The sequence below is a fragment of the Drosophila virilis genome, chromosome 5 (genome assembly GCF_030788295.1).
Source record: "Drosophila virilis strain 15010-1051.87 chromosome 5, Dvir_AGI_RSII-ME, whole genome shotgun sequence".
Classification (NCBI taxonomy): domain Eukaryota; kingdom Metazoa; phylum Arthropoda; class Insecta; order Diptera; family Drosophilidae; genus Drosophila; species Drosophila virilis.
In genome coordinates this window covers 12791099-12819054 of record NC_091547.1, presented here as the reverse complement: position 1 = coordinate 12819054, position 27956 = coordinate 12791099, and the positions used below count along the sequence as shown (strand labels likewise).

Sequence of the window (27956 nt, the reverse complement as noted above, 5' to 3'; positions counted from 1 at the left end):
CGCTAAAAACTATAAATTTATTATAAAAATTCTTGTTGATGTTCGCAGAATGTTGAATAATTTGTGTTATACAAGGCCGACAAGGACTATATGTTAAAAAGCGGATAGGAATGGAAATAGTTCGCGCCTGTTTATTAAATATTAATTTTTGTCAGCGTTTTACAGCACTGTTGATTTTACTGTCGATAAATTGTGGTGGTGGACCAATAAGTTGGCCAGACGTATATTGATTTTCCGAACACACTTCATAACGACAAACATATAGTTTGAATTTAGCATTTAAGAGTTTTTGAATACTTAATTTAAATTAAGGTAAATTTTGATATGGATTAGCAGAAATTGCGAAAAAAAAAATGGAATGTGTGCATCAATATAATTGCATCAAAACTGTCACAATTCGCGCTTTACCAATTTGTGTATTTATTTATAAATAAGTTATGAAAACATTTGTGAACCGTGCGACATTGACTTCTTACAATGTCCGTGACTCTAAAAATAACCAAAGCGAGGAGCACTGGAAATGGACGGCGAATGTCAGATCTTGACCATACCAACAAAATAACGAAGGCACCAGCACTTAGAGATACTTAGCTGTGCCATGCGACTTGTTAATTAGAGTAAAACAATTGCAAAAGAGCAAAAAATATGTACGTATGTATGAATGTATGTATGTGTGCACATGCAACACTTTCGCTAGTCAATGAGCTCGAAAGCGAAATGAAAATGTCTGGTCCCGGCAAAAAACTTAAGTAAGATATACACATATATATATATATATATGTATGTATGTATGCATGTTTACAGTCAAAAGAGCGTGTGCCATGGAAATGATAGTAAATATACAAAAACAAACAACGCATGTAAATACTTATGTACATACATATGTATGCACGCACATACATGTCTGTGTATTGGTATGAAAATTCCGTTATGCGGCTGATCAGCGCGTGCGCTTGCCGCGCTGCGCGGAACTGTCAAAGCGCGCGGCGAGTGCGGGGCGTGGGGCGTGCATGTTGCAAATTATTTTGTCGTATTCATTATATTTGAGTTTCGGCGGCACAAATATAACAGACAAACGCCCAAATTATGGCCGACTGGGCCCGCGACGCTAGCAGCGACGCGACGCGACGCGTCGTCGTCGCTGAGCTGTTTTTAAAAATTCGCTAATAGTTTGAAAATTTTTGCTTGGCCAGTTCGGCAACAACATTGGAGCTTTGCGTAAGCATTCGTCGTCGTTGGCAGCGAAATTGAATGGAACACTTAGATCAATAAATTTAAATTATTGCTCTTGTTTTTATTGTTATTGTTGTTGATTTGATTTTGTTTTGTGTATTTGTTGAGATGTGCGTTCGTTAAACGTAAAGTTGTGCTCAGTTTTGAATGCAATATTTATGGTTCACGGCAAGAATTATTAGACAGCCAAAAAGATTGAAACGACTGAAAAGTGTGAGCGCTAAAAATAAAATAATCGGGACTGCTATTTATGTAATAAAAATTTGTTGTGCCCAAAAACAACAGAATTCAAATACTCTATAATTGCGAGCAGGCGCAGAGATGGCTTCAATGTGAACCTTTGTGCCCATATAGTCTATATACGAAGCGAAAGCATTTTGATTGAAAATTGTATGTGCGTATTTTTCAGATAATGCAATAACAAGGCAGCAGAATCAATAGGAAAACTGCATTAATAAACGTAACAAAAATGAGCCAACGCCAAAGTTAACCTCAAATATTCGAACGCCGAACACAACAATAAGAGCATCAGGTAAAACACCAAAGAATTCTCAACTGGAGCACGAGCAGACACGGAGAGTTGCCTTAAGATTTGAGCTTTAAAAGGAAAGCCTGCGATCACGTCAACATGTCCACAGCATCGTCTCAGCAACAGCAGCAGCAGCAGCCGGGGGCGAAGCTAAAGCAGAAGCATCGCTCAGCCACGGAGGAGAGCATGTCGCCCAAGAAAATGGGCATCATTGCGATTGTGACCGTGGTTGGCTGCATTGCCATATTATGGCCAAAAGTATTCCATCCCATGATGTTTGGCGGAGCGCCGCCCAAGCCAAGCTTTAAGGATCAGCCCCAGCGCGGCGCACCTGGCGGTGAGTCTCGATCTTCACATTATCAAATCGAATTGTATTATTTTAATTTGATTAATTTCTTTATTTATTGAATATTGTACGTGTGCGTGTGTGTGTTTTGGTGTTGTCCTGCTCTGACCAGGTTGTTGTGATGTCGTGCTTGACAGGGAGCAGTTCATGAACGCCTCAAAGCCGGGCCTCGAGCCGTTCGGGCCTCATTTGTATCGCAAGCAGATCAACTTGTACACGGGCGAAATAAGTAGGTGCAATCCGTGAAGCGTTCTTCCATCTCGTTAACTAATCTTCAGCTCGACTAACGGCACGATTGTCTTGATTAGTATCTAACCAATCTAACGGCTTTTCTATGCATCTATCTGATAAATAATCACATATTTAATCCCTTCACTCACCGATCTACGAACATGTTGATTGTTTTCCCAACTCTCTGTACACGTTTAATTGTTTGCAATATGTTTTTTTTTCGCACAGGTCTGCGTCAGGAACGGCCAGCCCACCTGCATCCGGAGTCCATATATCAGGCGATGCGTGAGCGGGGCCGCGCAATACCAGCCACGCCCACCGTTCCGATAGTCGAGCGCAAGAGTTCGCCGAGTAACCCACCGCCCCGCATCGTTGACGGCCGGGTGAGTTCCGACTTCGATTTGCAGCTCATTTTCCATTGACGACGAAGTGACGCGTCGTCTCATTCGCATGGGCTTCGTTGGGGACGCTGGGGATGAGACATCGGGCCAGTCCTATAAATAGATGCGTTTATTTTATTTGGATTTGGGTTTTGTTTTTATGACACTGCACGCAAATTGAAGGCAAAAGACAGCCGAAAGAAAATATATACAAAAGCAAACCGTAAAGGAAGAGTGAAATGAGCAAAAAAAAAAAGAAAAAAATAATACAAAAAATATATTGTTCATATTGAACTTGTGCCAAATCTAATGCGCCACCTGCCCGCGCATCCATTTGTTGTGCTAGGAAACTACAAACGGTATATGGAGGTGGAAATGTGTGCGGTTCCGATCTCTCTAACATATACATACTAAAGCCAATATCAGATAATCCCCGTCCAATAGGTAATTTGTTTATATTTATAGTAGAGCATATTGTTATAAGACAATTCTTACATTCTTACACTAGCCAGGGATTAAGACCCGCCGGCCCCTTGCTATTTAGTTGCCTTAATCTCAGGAGGTCATTCTATATGTAGATGATGATAGGATATTCCCTATGACGACGCAAAGATTAGGAAACTACAAGCGGTATAAGATTAAGAGTGGAGGATATTGTTATTGTTATATTAGTTGCCTCAATCCAATGTCTTTCTATATATAGAGGGTATTATTCTCGTTTAGAACTTAAAATTTAATTTTTATTTTAAGCCTGGACCCATACCTGGCATGCGACCGCCAATGGGAGCGGGTGCCTTTCATCAGCCTCAGCAGCGAGCCGGCAGCAGCATGGGCTTCCTGATGCCGCTCTATACCATTGGCATCGTGGTGTTCTTCGGCTATACGATTATGAAGGTGGAAGACAGTTGGCTTTACTAATTCCTTGAACCAAATACTTACACTCTCATTTTTTAGATTGTATTTAAGAAGCAAGTACCAAATGCGCCGTATGGGCCCGTTCCAGCGGATCCAAGCTTCCGCCAAGAAGTTTTTGGCCAACAGAATCACAGCCAGGTGGAGGATTTGGGCGGCACCAAACTGGGTGAGTTGAGCTCCATGCTGATATATATATATATATATATAGATGATGATCGAGACTTCTAGTTCTACTATAACGACTTCTTGTAGTTGCACATACTGCATCCTTATAAACAATAAACACACACACACACACACACACCTATACAGACAGACACTAGCACAAGTACTTAACTCATAATCAATTACTAACCAAAGGCGTTCATCTGTTTTTTGAATTTTCTGCATTGCCATTTGCGAAAAGGTTGGCGCGAGCATCAGACAAGTAAGCTAGAAAAGATTTTGTTTTTTAAAAGTCTTTATTTTGAGTCCTTGTACGCAATGAATAGTCGATGTTGTGTGAGAAGATGCGAGATCTCTGATCGCTCTGGTTCAGTTTTAAAATATGTCCTCCTCATTTGGTGTAGCTAACCAACAGCATTGAGGGCTCAAGCCTTTGATGTGTTCTGTTTAATTTATAGATTTTTTTTTTTATATAAATGTTGTACTTGTTTGTATGTATGTATGTAAGTGTCTACTAATTCACAAGCCATAACCAAGCCAAACCAAAAAACCACATTGAAGTAGTTAGAGAATTTTTGTCATATATATCCTAGTGATAAAATACGATTTCATACAGTTTCCGTTCTCTCACCTTTTTATCGTTTACTATTACAATTATTTTTTTGTTGCTGTATATAAATGACTATGCTAGCTGTTTCGTTGTCCTTGCCTCAACATAATTGTTAGTTAAAGCAAATCCTACGAACACTTTTTAGGAACTGCGACGAGCGCAGCGAACGGCAGGCGCAACGACAAGGAGCTCTACAAAGCCACCTTGTCGGCCACGGAAATGGCCACCAATTTGTCCAGCACGCTGAAGGCGCACCAGCAACAGTGCCACGGCCAGGCAATAGCCCCTAAGACGCTGGCCGAGGTGGAGAAGTCGCTGTTCAATAAGGAAACGGAGCAATTAATGGAAATTGAAAAGTTGCGCAAGAAACTCGAGGACACGGAGCGAGAGATGGCAAAATTAATTGCCGAAATGAACACCGATCAGTATGAGGCAAAGGTTAGCATCCAACCAAAACGTAGCTAGCCGCATCAATGCACAAGTGTGCGCTGCTGTCATTCACGTCAACTCGTGGAAACGGTAGCGCCATTGTCCATGACACACTTAAACCATTTAAACCATATGAAACCATTTAGATTTTCGCACAAATTTAATGTACATTCGTACATCTGTATGTATACATTTTTAGTTGACGCGTGCAGTTTTCATCGGCGTTTGATCTCATTTATTAATATGCTATATTTTTGTATTCTCATTTTCAAGATGATTGCTATGAAGTTTCTCAAGCGGCAGCCAAATTTCTAATGCAACCAACATTTATTTACCGCATATATAATACCAAATCACAGAAATAGACCAAACTAAGTACAAGTCATAAGTTCGTTTCTACTTTTGATTTCTAGATATTACCGAGTTTTATCTATACCCGTACATGTACTATATCCTAGTTCTCGAAAAGTTTGACATTCTGTTTGTGTAATGCCACAGATTCGTAAACCGTCAGCTCCTCAGTTGCATGCGGGAGCGCGGCTTTATAATATTGCTTCTGTGGCCCGCTCAGTATCCCATTTATCTATGACCTTCTCTCTGTTTCTCTCCTTGTTATGCTCACGCTTCGCCTGTTGCATGTGTGGGCCTCGATATGGACTGATTTCTCTTCCCCCATCTCTCTGTCATTCTTTGTTGCACTCTAACTTAACTATTTGCCGTCTTTCTTTCTAACTGTGCTCGTCTGCGATCGGCATGCGATACTGTAGCCATACTAACTAACTATCCACAAATACTAAACACTACTAAGTATGTATGTTTATACGTAATTGTGTCTGTAGCTCTCTATTACTATATCAATACTTATGATGGGGACATATTTTAGAAACCAAAACAAAGAGACTGGAAATTAACCATACATACAAACATATGATATTTATGTATGTGCTTAGATACTTTTCGATTCATAGTTTACCTTTTGCCAATACTCATGCCAATTCACAATTCATACGAACTTACATCGAAAAGTTGAGCCTTAGTCAAAAGCAAAGCCAATTGCCTATTGCCAATGCAAAATGTTTATTAAATCTACTTACATTCTGTCGTTTCTTCGTCTCCATGTTACACATGTACAAATATATATATGTCTCTGCCATCTTGTATATTGTCGCAAAAAAAAATATATATATATAATTAAGTTTTACACGTTAGGTTACTATAAAAAAATATATTTCAATTTATTATTTTCACTTAACGGCTACTTTTGTTGAGTACATTCAGATTTGCTTCCCGAATATGAACTGATTTATCTAACTGTTGCGGTCGCTTAGCAAACTTCGCTTTGAGAGAGTTTGAGTCAAAATTGAGTGAAGTTTGAGCTGCGTCAGCAATTATGCGTGGGATAGTACTCTGATGGGAACATTGACAGTGGCGTGATATTTAGGGTGAATTGTTTATGTCTACCAAAGGGGGACAGTTTGATCTTGACCAATGTCGATGTTATCACCAGGCTCTTTGTTTACAATATTAGAAATGTTTATAATTGTGCTTATGCTTATGCGCCAAGTTATGTTAAAGGGTGGGTGCGACTATGGATATGTCACTCCCCCAACCATTAGAAAAGTGCCTGTCCTCAGGTGTTTAAGTTTGGATATAGTGTAACATTTTCTTCTTTTACAATTGGTATATCTCCTATTATTGTAGGTGTTTCTTCTACTTTGGGTTTTTTATATTTTATAATTAATTTCTTAGGTATGCTTTTGAACTTATATGTCAAATACAGTGTTAAACTTATTAATATGATTACAAATATGGTTATTGTAATTATCTGGAATACATTGTTAAATTTTGTATGTGCATTTATAATTTGTTTCGTTTGTACAAACGAAAGTGGTTCTAATTTTATAACATCATTGCTTACGTAAATGCTTTGAGTATAATCTAACATATTGTTTGAAATTGAAATTTCATTAATTTGCAATGAACAATTAAAGATTTTTATTATATTGTTTCCTTCTATTGTTATTTCGTTATTTATACAATTATGGTTTAATATAGTTTTTGGTAAATTCCAAGTTAAAATTATATTTGGTTCTATGTAGTTGATTTGAAAATTTTGCAAAATTTTAGTATAACTACATTCTGATGTTATTTGGTTTAAAATTCCTGTTAAACATTCATTATTAATTAATTTTTTTGTTTCTCTGCTATAAACTTTTTTATCTTGGGTAAAATATTTTTCATGAGCTATTTCTGTCAAAATATTATTATTTTCATCCGGGTATGGAATTATTTCGAATACCGGGCTTTTTATTATTTCTCGAGGAATATGGGATATTATCAGTATTTCGTTTGTATCTGATTTAAACCAAGTGGAAGTTTTTGTATTCAACAATTTCTCAGAATTAACATGCAACAAATAGTCATGTTTTAGTAATTTTGGGTTAAAAATTCCTAATCTTGTGAGCTGCATTCCCATCTCAATGTCTTCTATATATTCTGTAAAGTGTTGTAAGTTAAATATAAGGATATCTAATTTCTTTCCTTTTTGTTTCTCTTGATCTAGTTCGTTCATGATTTCTATTCCTTTGTTTATAGCTTCTATTATATAATTTAATTCGTTAACCTGAACGCTGTTTTCTGCTAAGTTGCTTATTTTTTGTTCAATTTCTGCTTTGTCTTCTTGATCTAATGTTCCAAATAAGTATTTATATGCTGTTCCTACTATGTTAACTAAACCTCTTTTGCTGCGTTTGGCTATTTTTAAGCCGTTTATTTCTCTGTTTAATTTTTCTACTAGGTATTCGATTTGTATAAGGTTATTGAATTCTTTACTTTGTTCAATTAAATTGTTAAAAGTTTCTTCGGTTTTTGTTATATTAACCGTTAAACAGTGGAATTCGTAATCTGTCGGAATGTCTATGGTTCCTGTTTTAAATATGAGATATCCGTTATGGGCTTTGATAGGATTAATTTCAATACTCTGTGCATTTATATGGTTTACAGTTATTGATAGTAATATTATAATAATTAATTTAAGCTGGTGCTTGTATGTTTTGATCGCTGTCTGTTGTTGACCTGTAATTGTTATATTTGCTTTGATTAGTCTTCTTTTTCTTTTTGAATTTGGTTTTGTAATGTGTTATTTTCCTGCCTCTGTTAGTTTCCTCAAAATGTTTGTCGTCGATTTGTCTTAGTTCTCCTGTTTTCTTGAACGGGGTTGTCGTCTTTGATTTAACTAACGGTGAGTGTTTGTATCTAGTGTCAATTTCATAATTTGTTCGTTTTTTGTTGAGATTATTTATTAGTTTTTCTTTATTAGCTTGAGTGTCATACTCTGGTGTACCTGCATATATGAATATGTCCGCTGGTGTTCTGTTAGTCGTTTTGTGCTTTGTTTTATGATTGTACGTGTAGAGTATAGTTTCAAATTTTGTAAGTTTATTTTCGACGTCTGAGTCGCTGTTAATGATTCTTAGTTTTTCGTTAACTGTCTTATGAAATCGTTCTACGTCGGATATACCATTTTTACTAGTGGTTATATTAATATTTACTGCTTCTGATTTTAGCCATAATTGTAAAGCTGTGCACATAAAAGCTGAGTCTTTGTCTGCCTTTATTTCGATGGGTTTACCCATTTGGTTGAACACTTGTAATATAGCTCGTTTGGTTTCTAGCCAGTCTCTACTTTTTATTTCTATTAATGATGCAAATTTTGAATAGATATCAATGCAAGATAAAAATTGTTTATCTCCTACTATGTAAAAATCCATTACATATTTTTCTCGGATATTAGCGATTTCCGGAGTTATTTCGAAAGTTAATTTTGTATCTCTGTGTTCTGTTTTTGCGATGTTGCAAATCTCACATTCATTTATTAGATTTTGAATTAAATTTTGATAATCTGGGAAATAGTGGGTTTCTTTGAACCAATTGATAGTTTTTTCAATTCCTGGATGTAATAATTCTTTGTGCTTTTTTAATATTAATTCTTTGAATTCTGCATATGTTTGAAGGTCTATTAATTTTGTACTAGTTTTCATTGCCTTTGTTGAATTATTCGGACTTATTATTTCTAAGTAGGCTTCTTGAAAAATTGGAAAATCTGCTTCGTTGTGGAAGTATAGCACACTTTTCTTTGTGCATAAGTATTCTTTTATTAATTCTTTGGCATGCGTATTAGTCATGTCTTTGTACGTAATTTTTATGTTGGTTTTGTGAAAGTAATTCGTAACTTTTGTTTCGTTCTCGGTTCCTTTTTCAAATTCTATTTGTCGATTATAATAATTAAGTGGTCTTTCTGTGATTTGTAAATGGTTACTGTTGTCTTCTTGAGCACTATGTATTGTTGCTCTTGTGCTAATTGTATCTTCGCCTAAGAAGTTTTCGTTTAATTGAATTCTGGACAGAGCATCTGCCACATAATTTTCTTTTCCTGGGACGTATTTAATTTGGAAATCAAACTCATTTAGCTTGATCTTCCACCTTTGTAATTTCATGTTAGGTTCTTTCATATTATTTAACCAGACGAGTGGTCTGTGATCACTAAGGATTTGAAATTGTCGACCAAAGAGATAGGACCTAAAGTATTTAGTGGCCCAAACGATTGCTAATAATTCTTTTTCAATCGTTGAATAATTTAACTCATGCTCGTTGAGAGTTCTACTTGCATAGCATATAGGCTTATGCTCTTGCGAAAGGACGGCCCCTATTGCCATATTACTCGCGTCTGTAGTTAATGAAAATGGTTTTTCGAAGTTAGGGTATATTAAAATTGGGTCGGATGTTATGAGTACTTTTAGCTTTTCAAACGCTAGTTCGTAGTCTCTGTCTTTTATATTGATTTTTGCTCCCTTTTTTAATTTAAGTGTTAATGGTTTTACTATATTAGCGAAATTTGGTATAAATTTCCTATAGAAACCACATAATCCTAGAAATGATTTAATTTCTTTTGGGGTTTTTGGAATTGGGAATTTGACAATTGCTTGTATCTTGTTGGGATTTGGTTTTATACCCTCAGTTGTGATGATGTGACCGAGAAATTCAGTTTCTTTTCTCATAAACTCGCATTTATCCAACTGTAGTTTTAAGTTAGCTTCTCTAAGCTTCTTAAATACCTTTTGTAGCGACAAAATGTGTTCCTCCAATGAAGTGGAAAAAATAATAATGTCGTCTAAGTAGACCAGACAATCCTTAAAAATTAAATCTTCTAAGAGATTGTTCATACAACGTTGGAACGTTGCAGGTGCATTCTTAAGACCGAATGGCATGCGAGTGTACTCGTAATGGCCATGTTTAGTCGAAAATGCGGTCTTGGGTATTGAACCAGGATCCATTTGGATTTGGTGGAAGCCTTTGGCTAGATCAATGGTTGTGAAATATTGACATTTTCCAAGTTTGTCTAATATTTCATCCATGATCGGGATAGGGTATTTATCATTAATAGTTAGTTCATTGAGATTGCGGTAATCTATGACTAACCGGAACTTTTGCTTTCCAGATGCATCGTTTTTCTTTGGAACGATTATTACTGGTGAGCAGTAAGGGGATTTGGATTTACGTATGATATTTTGTTTTATCATATCGCTTATTTGTTTATTTACTTCCTCATCGTATATTTGAGGATATTTGTATGGACGCTTGTAAATTGGGTCCTCATGTTTTGTTAGAATTTTGTGTTTAATTGTACTAGTGAAAGTCAAATTGTCACCTTCATGGTACTGGATATCACGAAATTCATGTAAAACTTTTTTTATTTTTTCTTTTTCTTCTGAGTTTAGGTGCTCTAGCCTAAACTCATTGTTTTCTATTAATTCATTATTAATAGCGAAGTTAAATGGTCTGTCCTCTGTTGAGGGTGGATCAAGGCACTCTTGTGCGGTCATGTCCTCTTCGACCTCTTCGTCGTTATATCTAAAACAAAAGTTAAATTCTCCTAAGGTTACGGATCCTTGTGCATAGTCTATTTTTGCTTGACATGCCTCAAGGTATTCTCTCCCAATCAGAACATCATAATGCTCTGAGAAGTCGTGAATATAGAATTTTTGTTTGCTCGGACAAATTTTGCTTGCTCCTAATCGTATACTTTGTTTTAATTCAATAACACCATTTATGGTGTGAACCTTTAATGTTTCGTTGTAAACTGGAAAATTTAAGCGGTTAGTTTTCATTAGATTAATGGTTGAACCTGTGTCGATGACACATTTTAGAACTTCGTCATTCATAATCAATTTTATGAATGGATTTCTTCTGTTTGTTCCGAGGCTTGCTGATGAAAATTTTCGGATGTATCCATTTTCATCTGCCCACTGTTACTATCTCTTTGACGTTTAGTCGGAGGGTTTGGTGCATTCAAGCGTGAATGGGACTGATTTTGGTAGTTTAAGGGATTTTGGTATCTACCTTGACTTAATTTCTGTTGGAACTCGTGGTGAGCTTTCTGATTGTCTTCGGACTTATTATGCTGTTTATTTTGTGCGTGATAACTCTGATTCGTGTTGGAATAGCCACTTGAAATGGTGGTTGGGTTAGCATTTTGCTGATAATTTCCCATGTTCCTACGATTGTTATTTGGATTTCCCTGAACATTATTATTTTTAGGTTTTTCAGTAACGCTATTTTCATATAATCCCTCTCTTTGAGCTACTTGCTTTAGTTTTTGTGTCGACGTAATGTCGTGTCTGGCTAACATCATGAAAAGCCTATCTGGTAATTTTTTTGTAATAACATCTTTGATTGTGTTATTCATAGCATTTGTATAAAGGGTTGTATTGCTAGGTATATTTTCTAGTGCTAACTTATTTAATATAACAAAAGATTTATTCTCGAGCTCCTCGATGAACTTACGGACGTTTCCTTGGTAATTCGTGTTGTATAAGCGTCGAAGGAGTTCTTCAAATGGTGTCTGCACTTTGTATTCTTCAATTAATGCGTTTCTCAGCTCCTGCCAAGTGTTGGCTGCTGTCCTTTGTGATATTCTCTGAGCATCTCCTGTGACTTGCAATTCGATGGCTCCGTATAAGATGCTATGTTGTCTAACATCTCGGGTTGGATACAGGTGTAGGATGTAATCTATCCTTTTAATGAAGGCGTTTAGTTGATCCGTTGATCCGTCAAAGCTTGGCACCTGTCTAAGTTGTGAAAGGGCCTGGTTGAGGTGTTGTTCTGATAATTCCATTGTCATCTTGGTGTAATACACTTTTTTTTGAATAGTTTTGAGTTTGTAGGTTTGAACTTTATTGTTCTTTGATTTTGCACTTTTATTTTAGGTTAAAGTTTGTGATGGATTATTGGTTAAATGTTTCTTTTTTTTTTTTTTTGTGTGTGTGTCTTAAAAAGACTCAGTAATAACGTATTGCAGGGATCAAACGATATGCAAATCCAGTCGTTATTAACTGTAGTAGCTTTATTGCCCAAAGGGTCAATATTATTAAGCTACTAGTGACCCGAAGGTTCTTGTGCGGATACGTATTCGAGAAAATTTTTATTACACTCCGACAACACTTTCGGTCGCGATTGTGCGTTAGATCTGGGAATTAATTATCCTTTAGCGATCTTAACTTTTTCCCGACGTATCCTACCGGCTGCGCCAATTAAGTTTTACACGTTAGGTTACTATAAAAAAATATATTTCAATTTATTATTTTCACTTAACGGCTACTTTTGTTGAGTACATTCAGATTTGCTTCCCGAATATGAACTGATTTATCTAACTGTTGCGGTCGCTTAGCAAACTTCGCTTTGAGAGAGTTTGAGTCAAAATTGAGTGAAGTTTGAGCTGCGTCAGCAATTATGCGTGGGATAGTACTCTGATGGGAACATTGACAGTGGCGTGATATTTAGGGTGAATTGTTTATGTCTACCAAAGGGGGACAGTTTGATCTTGACCAATGTCGATGTTATCACCAGGCTCTTTGTTTACAATATTAGAAATGTTTATAATTGTGCTTATGCTTATGCGCCAAGTTATGTTAAAGGGTGGGTGCGACTATGGATATGTCACTATATATATATATAAATGAAATCGAGTAGTTGTAACGGCTATACAAGGTCTTATAGACGCTGCCGACGAGCAATTGAACGGTCGAGACGTGCACGGGGCGAGGAGCGAAACTGAAACTGAAACTGAATCTGATTTGAATAAGGTTAGCGTCGACGACGGGCCGCTCCGCAGCAATCGTTGAAAGTTTGTTAACTCTTTTGTTTTGTTTATTAACCAGCCAAGTAACTGAGAAACCCCAATTAATGCACTTTTTTTCGTTGCGTTTCTTAACAACAATTAAGTAAATATTAAAAGTAAATATTGTTTCATTGTTCTAATTAATTTAGTAAATTACAAAAAATAATTTCAATTATTATTATTATTATTTTTTTGTTGAGCCAACCAACTTTAAAAATGCTCAGTTCTTTTGTTAACTTTCAATATTTCAATGTTATGCCAAAATTAATGATCCGAAAATAAATTTTAAACAGCATCACGACGACAACGAAAAAACGAATTTGACAAATGTAGAAAACCAGAACATTTCCAATGGGCATACAACTAACGATCAGGAGCAGAATAAAACACAGGGTATACAGGATGCGACTAACACTAAACAACAGCAACAGCAAAGGAAGCGACGCGACATCAGCGCAGAGCGTGAAATGACGGTAAAATTAAATATTAATTGCAAATCGGATTTATACAGTTATACTATTATATTGTTTTTGTATATACTGGCATGATATGTATATTAAATTGTATACATACATGGATGGGGTGCAGGTTCTTGGCATGGAGGTAACAGCCAGTTGCGAGGGCGGTCAAAGATGGACTGGACGCCCTCCAACGCCTGTCTTCCGCGCAAATAGTGAACATGTAAGTGCCTCCGCTGCACCTTATTACGCTCAAGCGAATCCTGCCATAGTCAAAGAAATTTCCAAGCAGCGAAACACTTTGATAAACAAATATCTAGTGCTTATGAAAATTGTGTGCTCCATATGACTGACAATTGACAATTGGTGTGCTTTCATTTCAGTCCAAATTGGAAGAAAATCTACCCGAGCCGCAGTCCATTTACTTGGAGGGCGCATTGGCACACGACTCACAGATTTTGGTGGCCGATTCCCAAACGAAACGTGAAGAGGTCTACGATTCTGAGCTGAATGGATCATCTGAGGAGCCGGCAGTAAATAAAACAAATAAATTAAATCACAAAGAGTACAACGAATTTTCTATCTTATCGCAGGTCATACTCAGCAGCAAGATGACGTTATCATTAATTAATTTGGATGCAAATCAACAGAATGGTAGCGAAAACAAACAGGAAATCGAGAGTCCCTTGGCTGATGATATTGAAATAATTGGACACGACGAACAATAAAATGCAAACTATATATTCGTATGTATGTTTGTCGCATAACGTTACGGCAATCATAATGCAAACATCGAACCCTATCGCATTGTTTTGCCTAACTTGCTATTTTCAAGTTGATTTGAAAACAGGCATCACATAATTGGAAGATTTGAGTGAATTTAACCAGATTCAGCACGAATTTTACGACTGATTAAAAAAACATAGATCCTGTTCGTAATTTGTCATTTGATTTGTATATAATTATGCCCATATATGTATGTATGTATTTCTATATATGTATGTATTGTGTGTTTTATCGATTTTGTTCTCGAAATCATATAGTTTTTGCTTTGTATCTGCACCTGTTCGGTCAACTGAACTTCTAAATGTATGCCAAAAAAAAATTCATTAAATGGATATCCATGCCTCCTTATTAAAAGTGCAAAATTTTACGTGCATATTGTTAGTTGAAAGGCAAAAAACTAGTCTACCATCATCGATTTAAGAACCTTAACGTATTCACATTTGAAATCAAAAGAATCATTTTTAATTTTAAACGATAATTTTTCAAATAAATTACATCCTACATAGAACCCATACAATAATGTTCGATTGCACCTCATGATCAAACATTAATTAATGTTAGTGCCACAGTGTTTGTGAATTTAGAATAAAAAGAATACGTGTAAAAAATAACATGTTAATCATGATTTGAGAAAACCTGGATTTCTTTTCTTTTTAACTTGGCTAAATACAATACAAGCCTCTGGCTTTTCTAGATTGCTTACGATATTTTTCAAAATAGACATTACAGTTTATTAATTTGAAAAATGTTAGGAAAAGCCGCTACATTTAACGTAACAGCATGTTAAACTCAAAATGGCATGTTGCTAGTATTTTTTAAGTATTTTAATGGTTGTATTTTTCTGTGGTTGGTACACACTGGTCAACAGCTGTTTTTGTCAAACTATTTTGCGTTTGGGAATAATTACGTAAATTCGGCAGGTTAGTAAATTAATGGATAGATTAAAGCATTTCTCGTTGCATTAATTGTCTAATCAAATGATAATGGACCAGGGAAATGTTAACAATATTCTGCAATGCCCAAAGCGCACTGGCCAATGAGCGGTAGACAGATTAGTTTGAATATTTCTGTGATTATTATTTACATGCATTCATATGTTTTTTTTTTTTGTTATGGCATCTAGGCAACTATGTCGATCTTACGCTCCAAATACTACGACCATCCTGATGGCGAAGATGCCTTCGGAAAAATTGTGGCCACAAACAAATATGCCTTCGTCGCCGGTATGGCGTGGTCCACATTCGACGTGTTAACCCTCACCAAGCCACAGGGCTACATACCCACTCTCGGAAGGTTTGCCTACAACACGGGCCCGCTGATGGGCATGGCTACAGCATTTACGCTAACTACGCTCGCTGCCACAAACGCCCGCGGCAAGGATGATAAGTGAGTGTTAACCGGTTTGAGCTTTCCAATTCTGATTTATACAAATGCCATCACTTGCAGAATTAACTACCTGATTGGAGGCTTTGCTGCTGGCGGCGTCTTTGGCGCATGGAAGCACAATCATGTAGCAGGCCTGTGTGCTGGTCTATTCCTGGGTAAATCGATATAGACTCGATATAACAATTGTGGCTAAACGTTTTAATTTACTGCTAGGCATTGCCGGTGTCATCAAGAAGATGTCCATTGAACAGGGCTGGGAATTCTTGCCTGACCCGCCCACGCATCAGTATGGTGGCGTGAATATTGCCAAGAACGATTACACTATTATGGCCGAACGTCCCAAAAACTGGACCGCGGAAAAGAAGTAAAGAGCCAATCGCTGAACATGGCTATAAGCTCTTTCGTGTTTTTAGTTATTAATGTACCGAAGGGAAGCCGGCAATTGTGTAGCTTACAAATGAATGTAAACGAATAAATGCCTAGTGAGAAGTGATACCTAAAGCAGTGGCAGCTGTGCCGAGAAGAAAGCGAGCCAATCGCGCAGATATGCTAAGCTATAAGATGTCACACAAAGCTTTTCAGCACTTGTGCGCGCGGATTATTGATGCCAAAGAGTCGGCGATCACATAACAGTCAACAATAAGCGACAATATTCGGAATCCAGTCACGCTCACAGTTAAGCCAACAGTTTTTGGGCTCTTCGGGGGCCCATTTTAAAAGCCATGAATGTGCACTTAGTCACTTGGGTCTTTTCTCTTATGCCTTTTTACCTTTCTTAAGCGTGACCGTGAGTCATGCGGCATGTATCTACCTATGTATGTATGTCTATATGTATCTGTGGACAGCACACGCATAGCAATCATAAAGCTCTGGCTGGCCTTTCGCTTGGAGCCAGCAAACTACATTAATCTTGCACATGGAACGGGTGAGTGCACATGGTTCAGATGGTTTACATTTAGTCAAATTAGCTGCTAACGTGTTACTAAGTAATGATTATCAGTTTATAATGGGCAGCTAGCGATCGCAGTCTAACTATAGAGAACAGGTTTTAGGCAAAACTTAAAACTAGGCAAAATCTCTTTCAGTTCACACATAAGCAACTATTCTTCATGCACACTTACAGGAAATTCCGTCGAATTGCTGAGAATCGGTAGGCTGGAGCCACTGTTACGACCATTGCCAACGCTGCGTTTCCTGTTACCAGTTCGAAAGTTTCCCATTTTTATTATTTTTTATTGTTGTGCGTTTCTTGTTGGTGCTAGCTGCTGTTTTGCTGCACTTCGCTTTCTTAACCTTTGCCAATTCTGGGCTGAGCTCAACATGGAAATTGCAGTGCCAGCAACTGCTGAAAATCAAGATCTTTTGTCTTAAACACGAACAATCGCGGCTGCGGTTCGTTTAGCTGAGCTGAGCGGAGCGGAGAAGCGGTAACCATGTGAGAATGCGAATGAGTCTGAGAAAGCATGAGTGGGTTAAGACCTCTTCGTTTTTAGTGTTTCATAAATTTTGCGGTTTCATTGTGGCGTCGTGTTCTTTTCTTTTTTGATGGAATAAAGTTTTGTTCTGTGAGTGACCTCTAAGCTGGGAACCGTTAAACTTGCATTGCGTAAGATGATGCTCATTTGCCCAAGGGCTTGTTGATGAATCTTCTTTATATTGTATTTCATTTATTCATATAGTTACACTAACACAAGTTAAATATTTCGATCTAAGTAATAGTTACTTTATTTAGCATACACCAAATATATAAAAATTAATTTGCATAGATGCCGAAGGCTACAGAAATCGAGCTAAAAGAAACGGTACATACTTTTTGTAGTATTGTAAAGTTGCAAATTAGTGTAACCAAACTTATTAAAGACAAAAAACTTAAAATGTGCCAATTTCTGTGTTGCCAAATCTCCACAGATCCTTTGCATTGACTCTAATTTCCAACGAATGTCCACACTTGCGATAGTTATGTGATTCAATTCGATTGGCATTATACGGTTTTAAACAATATATTAGTTATACATTGGCTAGCACAACGAATTCACCTTGATCTTTGTGCACGTTTCGCGGAGCAGCTCCTCGCAACTGCTGCTCCCCTTTGCAGGCGCGCAAACCAGTTGAGCGGCTTGCCCCGAGAGAATTAAAGTGCGCCAGTGCCGGCAGTCACTAAGACTGACTAATCTCTGGCAGCTGCTCCACTTCGCTGTCTGCTGCTTGGCGTGCAGCCGCCGCCGCAGCCGCAGCCGTGTCTCCAGCTGTCAGACTTGTGCATGAGCATAAACTCCGCGATCGGGCCGTGATTTATGGGATGCTTTTGTGCAGCAGTGCTTGTTTGCTCGGTTGCCTTGGGGATGACATCATCATTGGCAAAAATTCAGCCATCGCAAGTAAAACAAATCGCATATTTATACGAAACATTTGCGGATCCCATTTTCGCGTTGACAAGGAATATCAAATCGGACGGAAACGCTGTGCAACAAGACGCTTAACAGTCCCATGCATCATACATGCCTCATAATATCGGGAATAGCTATGGAAGAGACACACGCATACACACGAACACACACATGTAAGTATGGCACATTTAAATATGGTTAAGCGACCCTTAATGACACTTTACTAATTGGCGGAACGCTGCCGAGTCCGACCCTCTGTTAAATGTCAATTATTTGCGCCCCTGATGACACTTATCCTGCTACTCGGGCCCTGGTCCTTCTCCCGTGGGCTCGCGTGTCAACAGGATACAAAAACTAAATATGCAAATGTCAAGCAAGGATTACAGTAAAGGTCTCTGGGGATAGCTCGCAAAGTATTTGAAGTTTATGGAAAGATCTTAAAGCTTTTAAATTAATGATACACTTGAAAACACAATGAAAGACTTCAGTTTGTAATTGTCATGTCACAACATTGTTCCGCAGCGTGTGTGTGTGTGTGTGTGTGTTGGGTCTTGGGAGAGGCGTTCGTAATTAATCTTATTACGACTGCAGTTGCCCACATACCCGCCCCGACGCCAGAGTCTAGCTGGCATTTATGGAATTGCGGGTCCATCGGACGTCGCACATTCACGTCTTGTAATCCTTTTAATAAACCCGCGCAACTCACGCGACACCAGCGTCAATTAATCACCAAGATCGCAACGGACACGGAGGCGTATGGGTAGATGGGTAGATGGCCGCTTCGCCGAGTCACAACGCACATTCATCCTCATCTATGGGTCGGCAACACAATTCTGCAATTAAAGATCGGCGACAAGGCAGCGCACAGCGCAAAAGAAGATACACTCGCACACACACACACACACACACACATGCATAGATACGTGTGCAGCTGTGTGTATCTGCATCTGCAACTAACATACTATACACATTTGTTGTCATTGAATCGGTGTCAACTCCAACGACTTGGCCGCGCACAGTGGGTCAATATCTATTGTGCACAAGCTCAATATGGGCATTTTTAACGAAGACTTAATCACTGACTGATTGGTGAAGAAAAGGGTTGCATAGTATTTGTTTATGTTTATCTAACAGTCTGAACCAAATTTATTTTTTAAGATATATGTGAAAATTCAGTTTTCAGATATTTCGCCACATCCACACCTTCGTGGTGGAAAATGGGTGCAAAAGATGAGCACAGTTCGGGGCTCAATTTAATTTCCCAGAATCTTTATGAAAATTTCTTTCTTTCCGCAAATCCGTTCCCCTGCGTGGAATATATTGGGCGAGTTTAAGTTAAGTAAAATTTCCTGCAAGTACTACATATTTATGTGTTCTTCGTCCAGTCGGTGTCAAGCTAATTTTCTTAGATCTTTTTTTTTTTGAATGATTCAAATAGCCGGTGAACCACTGTGCCCGTGTGCACATCAGATGATTTTGCTACTGCCTAAGTAGATACACATATGGGGCCAGGGACACAATCCATCAGTGCACACAGTTAAAGCATTGCGCAGCTGCAGCTTGACTGTGAAGCGGTGGCTATGGTCAAAAGGGGGGAGGGGGTAAAGAGAGAGAGAGGGAGAGAGAGAGAGAGAGAGAGAGGGAGAGAGACATTGCTTGACATTCTGAGTAGCCGCCGGCAAACAGACAACAGAGACAACAGCCTCGCTTTCGAGATGCAAATGCAACGGCAACAGCAACAAATGCACGCGGAGCAGAGTCCATATCGGATTCACTTAACCCGATCGGCGACAGCCAACGCCGGCATGGGGGTCATAAGTGCAGAGTAAATAAAATATATTTCTGAGTTAGGCAAGAAGCCGACGACGAAGATGATGCCGAGCCCAAGACGTAACAAATAAAGTGATTGAATGCATTTGGCAGCTGTGCGATGCCGAGGGGGGCGAGAGATTGTGAATGGGGTACCGGGCGGGCGGGCCAGCTATTGGTGTTCCAGCGACAATAGCACGCTTTGGGGGTCTCCTCGCGATCATTTATTTGTTGTTGTGGCTGATGTCTCTGCATCTCAAGTTGGATAACAACAAACAAGAGTCAAAACCGGTCGCCAGCGACAGATTGATTTCTTTTTCGTTTCCTTTTCGCATCCATCAATTGTGGCAGCACTTTTGCTGCTCAAGTTCCTACAAGACATATTTCAATACGCTCTCCACTATATGCTCTTCCATATATGAACATACATATGTTATGTCGTGGAATGCCTGCCCATGCTCCAGTTGTTTTGATTGACATCTTTCAATGGACCGAGGGCATTGGCGTTGACAATAAACTGTTGCAACACCAAGAAGTTCAACAGCTCTTCGACGATCGTCCGGGTGCTTCACTATTTACAACAATTGGAAATGTCGTCTAGGTTCCAGCCTGAATGGGCTTCCCGTTTGGAGTCACCCTAATGAAGTCGATGGCAAACATGTTGCAGATGGAAATTTTTATGTTGCAATGAATTGTTACTGATTTGGCCATAAAGTGCGTGGAATTGTGGCGCAAATGCATAAATCAAGTTAAAATTCGTCACAAGCGACTCCTCGATTTCCCGATCTGGCAAGAGACAGGCAACATTTGTTGCAAATGAAGTGCGGCACATGGCTGCAGCTCCCCAACGGTGCGTGGCACGGCAGACACTCTTCATACTCTCTGCCAACTTGCAGCGTATTCAATTATGAGACTTGTGGCAGCTGCTAATTTTCTTTGTTGGGTGTCTTCGTTCCTCGATCCCATTCCACACACACTCACACACTCGCAGTTGTGATTTGAATGCGAATATGAATACAGAGATGAATACTTGGTGGCGTCGCTGGCTCCTCGAGTGGCATTCTTGGGCTGCCGCATGCCTTGGCCTTTCTTTCGAGTGGCTTCCGTTTGCGGCTGGTCGCACACTAAATCTTCGGCTGGGCGTGGCGTGGGCGAAGGCGTCGTGACTCATGTGAACTGCAACTCCAACCTTCGCTGAGGCAACGCTCAGCTCATATGAAATCAAACTCGAAGCACGCGAGTTGAACTTTTTATTGTCTGGCATTTAAAACCAATTCCGGCTGCATTGCCGCCGTTAAGTGCCCCTAATGGCAGTCGATTGACATCGATCCATACGCAAGTGCTGCGATCGCCCAGATCCAGGCGCAGGCGCAGCTTACCCCATGCCCCATGCCCTATTCCCCATCAATTGCCGCAACTTGAAATCTCAGCAGCATTGGAAGCTTTCAATTGCCAGCTACTGCTACGATGGCTACTACTTGAAGCCCCCTTCCCCTGGGCTGTTGCCTTCCCCCTTATTTATGGACTGCATTTCATGCCACATTTGCTCTTTTATGCTGGCAACGAAAAAATCTCTGCAACGCATTGTTCCCAATTCCATTTACAATGCATTTTGTTCGCCGAATTTCCATTAATTATGAATGCTGCATACCACCAAGCGAGGGGTATACACGACTACACATATGAGCTGTATGCGGTAGAAGAGTTTCCACATGTAAAATCAACTTTTCAGTTATATTGATCCCACTTTAAATGTAGATGAAAGTTAAAATATTCTTGGATATTCTTCTCCCTCTTGTTTACAGGGTATTCTGATGGTCTAGTTCATGAAAATATTCGAGTAACTTAATCATTTTTGGGTTTGTTGGGCCGTCACTTAATTGATTCAATTATGCAGAGCAAATCATAATTTTCGTTTGATCAAATCTCACGAGAATTTCAATTGTTCTCTCCCATGAAGTCGAAACTTGGACTCGATCGTCTCTTAATTTTGTGAATTATGCGCTTATAGACAAGATTTAAAAACAATTCCCCCCTATGTACTGAGTTAACTTTTTGATTGATTACCACGTGTCCGCTTAATCTCTATTAGAAACTACAACAAAAATTTATAGAAACGATATATATATATATTATACGCTAGGGAGCAATAGGTTATAATCGATTCGGGAAGTACATTTTACAGTTTTTGCTAAAACAATAAAAAATATTATACAAAAAAGTTGTATTTCTGATAATACAGAATCGCCAACTTCTAACTGTGTATACACTGAGAGAAAAATGAACGGGGATTTAAAAATCTCGAGCATTAGACTGTTATTTATATACAAAGATGAGTAGTTATTCTTAGACAGTTAAACAAATAGGGTTAAGTTTTAGAAAGTTTATGTTAGATATTTATTAAACCTAAATGTGCCTTCTTATTCTCCAAGCATATTATATTAGCCTATATGTATAAAGTATATCGTATTTAAACTGTTTCTTCCGGACATACTTACAATTATTCTCGGTTAATAGGAGCTACTGTATTTTGTACATTAACTTGCCTTTAAAGGCCCATTATCCATAAGTTGAATTTCGAATGGAATTTTAGTATGCGCTTAGCTGGGCAATTTTTCAATCAAGAAACAGGCGTCGGGTGCTTCTGGAAAATGTGCATACGTCGTGTTTTATTCATAGCTATATCGGATTCCGGCATCTCTGACGCTTTGGGGGCGAGTCCATTTCCATCTATCGCCACAATTGGGGCCAGGGCGAGGGCGAGGGCGAGGGCGAGTGCGATTTCGATTGTTTTGTCTGCGCGACTTTTACTTTGTGGTTGGGTCTATTGTCGAGACCCACTTAGACACATGGACAGACATCGAGACAGCGTTCAATTTGCGGTGCTTCTTTGGGTCCCCTTTGGGTGAGCTATGTGCTGCTCCGCAGTTATCTATTGAACACATTTAGCTCTGTCAACTTTTTCACTGTGTCACGCTTTAATTGTCGTTGTCTGTCGTTTATTTTGTCGTATCTGTCGTCAGTTACTTTAATTTCGGCTAGCTTCCGTTTTATGCTCTGCTATTTGTACCCAGCACTTGTGGCAAAAGGGGTTAATAGATATCCTTTGATAGGCGAACCAGTTCACAACTCGAATCCTAGGCTAGAATATCTTACAGGCTCAGCCGAGTGTTAGGTATAATCGGAGGTGATCAGGGCTGATCAAAAGATATTGAGCATCTTGTAAATATATCCTATTTTATCCATGCTATGCTTAGAAGAAGGAAACAGATATAATCCCAGATATGGGAAGATCTTTGTTTTAAGGAAAAATCGTACACAAAATATGTAGATAATCGGAGTCAGAAGTGAAAGAAGTTTAAGCCAAGTTTTACATAAGTACGACTTAAATCAACAAACAAGTGTTAAGAATGATTGGTTTGAATTTAATGAGAACAGTGTTGGTAAACGAATATAAATGCTTTCTACTTTTTATTTTTATTTATATATCAAAGTACTTTATGTGTATGTATTAAAATTTGATCATGTTTGTTTATTATTCTATATTAAAATAATATTATTAATAATTAAATAAATAATTCAATAGACGCAGACTTTAGTTCAATTACCAAAAGGCCGATTCAGTCCAGTTTCAGATAAAGGGTACCGTCTGCCTTTTAGATAGTTTTCTGGACATTATATTTGTAGTCAGTAGCACCGGAATATACCCGATTTAAGCTTTTTTTTCTCTCTATATATTTTATAGTGCTTGTCATTTGCAAGGTATATCGAAAGTTGGCAATTCGCTAGTTTTATTCTCGCTTTTGTGCGCCAATTTCGTTTTGTTCGACTGTTTACTCTTGATCGCATTGTATCGTTTTTATTATCTATGGGTGCGCTACTTATTGGACGCACTGTGGACATCTGAGTGGGTGCAGGTGGGTGGGTGCAGGTGGGTTGCCTGATTGTTGACTGTGTATAGAGACTCGCACATAGATAGATACGCATTTCGGTATTGTCTCGCTTCCATGCCTCTCTTCTCTTTCGCTTGGTCAACTGCGCGCAGCAATTCGTGACAATTTCCATTTCTACAGGGTATTCATCTCCAATTTACAGTTGCTGTTGCTGTTGCTGTTGTTCTGCTCCCGGTAATAGAGATTCTCAGCACACTTTTCGACATGCTTTTGACTTTATGGCCAGCATCGAAGATTTGTCGCTGACAACTCGCAACATGTGGAGCTCCCGGAAAGTCGCAGCCGCGGTAATTACGACCATCACGCACATCGCACATAAAAACGGTGCATCTTGTCGACCGGGAGCGGTGGCATGTTTTTTTCTTCATTTTAGTGGCAATTTAAGAAGAAAGTTCTTAAAAACAAAATTGATTCGGTGGCAATGGGTGGGCGTTGCATTTGAGTACGGAATAAAGCTAGATTTTATTTGTAATATATGTAATCCGAAGAACCAAGCTGTATTTTCATATACCCAACTATGAACAAGGCTTCAAACGGGCTTTGAGTCGAACCTGTTCCAGTTCGTGATCAAAGAACTCTTTGGTTTAAAAGAAATAACTTTTAAAGGGAGAACTTAAATATGCCCAAACTATCAATATGAAAAAAAAAAATTTAAAAGAACGAAAAACCGTAGTAAGGAAGTTGGTTTGCAGCCCTGGTAGTAATATTTCTTAAGTTTCTCAAGTCTTTAAACTCCACTTGTACATACTTAATTTTACATTTTTTATGTAAGTATTGAAAAATTTGATTGCCGTTTTGAATGTCCATTAAATGCCTGTGATAAAATTGCAATCAAAATTTTATAGAGCCCAGTCAAAGAAATCAAATTGCACTAAATCAGAACTAATGTGCCTTTTACTATGCGAGCTTGTGCATATATTTATTTCCATTTCCCTGTTTATGGAGTGTCGCATTGTGAAATTTATGGACATCGCACATGCCACAACAAGCAACCGCCGGGGCAGATACACACTAGGGCCTGTACCTAGTCAGAGCTGGAGTTGTACTGCAGTTAGAGCCTTTGTGCCCATGTCAGAAACATTATCGAAATTGAATCACTTGAGCAATTTGTAACGCAACCCACCCCGGCAGACTGTTAACCAACAAGCTGGAAGGGAGGCTGTCACAATAACAAACTAAAGTAAACTCGCGAGTGCATATGACACTCGTACTACCGGGAGGGGAGCTGGGTGAATCTGGCTTTTCTGTCTGATAAACATGACCAAAAAATGTAAACATACGCTGTTTATTCTAAACTCTCCCAAGTTACCAAATCCCCCAACTTTGTTTCGCTTTCTGTCTGGTACGCGGTTTCTATTTGCATTGCATCAATTTTTGAGTACATTGGAGCTGGGCCAGGATGACGCTGAAAAGGCGAACCCCGCGACAAAAAGAAAACAAAATAAATGGAATTACTAGGACATAGCTGCGGGCATCCTGCGGCGCAGCCTGTTGAGTAATGTGATGGCCGCACGCGTCTCACAAAACGAAAGGAACGTGGAACTAACCCCCGGAGCACACGGCAGCTGCTGCAGCACCGAAAGGGCTGATATTGTACTTGTATTTGGCGTGGGCGCGGACCAGCTGGATCAGCTCCTGCTGCTCGGTTCAGCTTGCTGATTCCATTACTTCGCCTCATGTTTATGCTGACTGCACCGAAATCCGGTTGCCAGGCCACGCCTTGCCCTTGTTGTGACAACCCCTGATGACTCCTCGTCCCCGTTTTATGTGCCCCTTGTCCATGAACGTGCATTTGGTGGTCTCTAAAGTCGCCGCTTATCAGCAGTTAAGTCCTCTGGTAAGTCAAACGTAAACAAATACAACCCTCGGGACTTACGGACAGAACTCCAAAACTGTCTTCGGAATATTTATTGCCTTCGTTCGGCTTTCTTTTAATAACTTTGCTTTCAATGGGGCTTTGTTTTGTTTCTTTTCGGATTTTATATGTTTGTTTTTCAACTAAACAAACAAGAAATCTCTGAGTAAATATATTTTAATAAATTTAAAATTTAAAAAACTTGATTTCGAATTTTGTGCTAGCAAAAGTTACTTTCGTCCCACTGTGCGCAGCTTATGAATTATATATATTACATCCTCTAATTTCAGATATAGCAGCTGCCACAGTGAAATATGCACCAATTCTACGGCTTACTCAACTTCCACGAACCAAAAGCTATATGGGAAAACAGGTGGGTGAAAATTTCGAAAAAAAAATTTGCCAATATTCAAAAAGCTCGTAACTTTATATATATAAAGTCTATAGCAAACAAATGAATTGCAGCTTTAATAGCAAAAAAGCAGAAGTCAAGGCATTAATAAAGAAAGAAACCCTTTCACACATTTCGCACAATCCACCCCCATGCATGGAACATGCAAGTCAAAATTTGAGTTGGAGGTGTTTAAATTGTTAGCTCAGCTACAATTCAGAGTTTTTCAGTACGTTTCCAGCGAATTAACTAATTTCACACACAACTGTGGAATATTGGCGAAAAATGGTTGAGCTCAACTTTTTTGTTTACTTTCCGATCGGATTCAAATATTTTTTAAATAATCTTTGCAAGACGTTTTTGAGATGTGTTGAATATTTTATAGAATGTCGTTGAAACTAACTACATACAAGAGTTGCTAACATAACTAACATTCCTTTATAAGAAGCTACAAAAATTATATTTCTATAAATTTTAAGCCGGGGCTAGTTATGAAAAGATTTACGAAATGAGTCTGCGGATAAAATTATATTCAAAGAACACAAGTGACTAAGTCCAATTAGAAATGTCGCCTGAGTCCAATTAGAAAAGATGTGTTTTTTTTTTAATTGAATGAAAAACAAAAGCGAAAGTAAACAACGCGCTAGCTAGTCGTCGACATTAACCCGTATTAATTATAATCATAAACTATAATTTTCACCCAACACGCGGCCAGTAAAAAGAATCACTGACCGGAAAGACTGAACTCTTGCGGGTCTGTTGGCTGAAAAAGAAAGCGAGCACACATGTTTGTTTATATTTATATGATATATAGATATATACTTGTATGTACTATATATATATCGTATAACTCTCGAGCCCGACCATGCTCCCAAACCAGAACAACTGCTCGCGACGCGCGTTAATCTGGCCACCAAATTGTCGAGCGGCTCAAAAGACAGTTTGCCATTTTATGCGAAATGTTGGCACAAAAGTCACATGTCAAATAGGTCGGATAATATAATACCCCCTCCGGTAGTCTTGGTTCCTGGATACAGCGTTACAGTTGAGCGCGTTTTGCGTGCAGAAACCAGAATTTGAATTCTCCTCGACGCAGACATTCGCGTGGGCGTCCATAACTTGATTTCGATAACAGGCTAAAATTGTCAAAGCGAGTTGTATGTAAATTTGGGAGCTTTACGTAGACATTGGGCATTCGGTGTGACGCATAGGCTTTGCTCTTTTTGGGTAAGGTATATGAAACCCGAACGAAAAACCTTGGTATCTGCAAATACATATATAATTTTGAACATGGATTGTGTTTTTAGAATACATAGACAAAAGTTTGTCTTGTGTCTAACTTATTATTAAGTACCCATTACCATAGATAGAGTATCTGATATTATTATAAGGGTTCGATTAATTTAAAGAGGATTTTGTCAGTAATTAACAATGATATTCCATAAAAAAATATTTTATTTACTGAAAGAATTTAATAGAAATTCAAGCTAAAAGAAAGAGCTTAAGAAGCCTAATATCAACTTGCAATTGTTTTCCCACACTTTATAAATATATGTAATATTATAATTTATCTGCCCACACACCTCTTTAACGCAGTTTGTGTTATTTAAATTTTAAGCAAGCCCACCTACTTAAATTCTCAAGATGCCTTTCGACACTTTTATGTGCATATGTCTGAATATAGTATGCACATGCATATACATATAAGCTTTATCTGCCGTTGTAAGTTCACATTTTATCATCATCTTTTGCATTTTACACGCAACTCTGTTGCGGAGGTGCCGCAAATGTCTTGAAATGAAACTGGATTTCGTGGTGTTGCATGTGTGGGTGTGTGTGTGCGTGCATGTGTGAGTGCATTTGGCATGGGGTTCGCCTGGCCGTGTCCGTGTGTTGGTGAGTGTGACACTTTTCTCT

General features: G+C 38.5%; 3 protein-coding genes and 1 long non-coding RNA gene across 30 annotated transcripts in view; 3 read left to right on the top strand and 1 right to left on the bottom strand.

The window, feature by feature from the left end:
* The first annotated feature begins 197 nt into the window (after window positions 1-197).
* Window positions 198-14208, top strand: RIC-3 (RIC3 acetylcholine receptor chaperone). Of its 27 annotated transcripts, none has more exons than XM_032436185.2 (12): window positions 203-312; window positions 1643-2099; window positions 2221-2337; window positions 2568-2722; window positions 3470-3613; window positions 3674-3800; window positions 4041-4061; window positions 12867-12979; window positions 13308-13487; window positions 13603-13695; window positions 13856-14005; window positions 14066-14208. In XM_032436185.2, the coding sequence occupies exons 2-12, from the start codon at window positions 1862-1864 to the stop codon at window positions 14198-14200; spliced, it is 1473 nt and encodes a 490-aa protein (XP_032292076.1). In that variant the 5' UTR covers window positions 203-312; window positions 1643-1861; the 3' UTR covers window positions 14201-14208. The 27 variants fall into 27 exon arrangements, 24 of the variants coding, with proteins under 24 accessions (XP_070066244.1, XP_015029937.1, XP_070066245.1 ...); XM_015174459.3 differs by lacking the exon at window positions 12867-12979 and adding an exon at window positions 4555-4847; XM_015174456.3 differs by lacking the exons at window positions 203-312; window positions 12867-12979 and adding exons at window positions 1085-1218; window positions 4555-4847.
* LOC138911386 (uncharacterized) lies at window positions 9932-13730 on the bottom strand. Its single transcript, XR_011416952.1, has 2 exons — window positions 13588-13730; window positions 9932-13428 (listed from the first exon to the last, which is right to left on the bottom strand). It is a non-coding gene; the product is annotated as an uncharacterized lncRNA (long non-coding RNA).
* Window positions 14209-15036: 828 nt separating the features above from the next.
* On the top strand, window positions 15037-16137 carry ND-B14.7 (NADH dehydrogenase (ubiquinone) B14.7 subunit). Its single transcript, XM_015174463.3, has 4 exons — window positions 15037-15178; window positions 15382-15644; window positions 15705-15799; window positions 15858-16137. The coding sequence occupies exons 2-4, from the start codon at window positions 15388-15390 to the stop codon at window positions 16010-16012; spliced, it is 507 nt and encodes a 168-aa protein (XP_015029949.1). The 5' UTR covers window positions 15037-15178; window positions 15382-15387; the 3' UTR covers window positions 16013-16137.
* Window positions 16138-25964: 9827 nt separating this feature from the next.
* LOC6626821 (protein DOP1 homolog) overlaps window positions 25965-27956 on the top strand; it is a 44042-nt gene continuing 42050 nt past the window's right edge. The window contains exon 1 of the mRNA XM_070210142.1: window positions 25965-26021. Within this exon, the coding sequence (XP_070066243.1) occupies window positions 26010-26021 (12 nt within the window). The 5' untranslated portion in view covers window positions 25965-26009. The remainder of the gene's footprint in view (window positions 26022-27956) is intronic.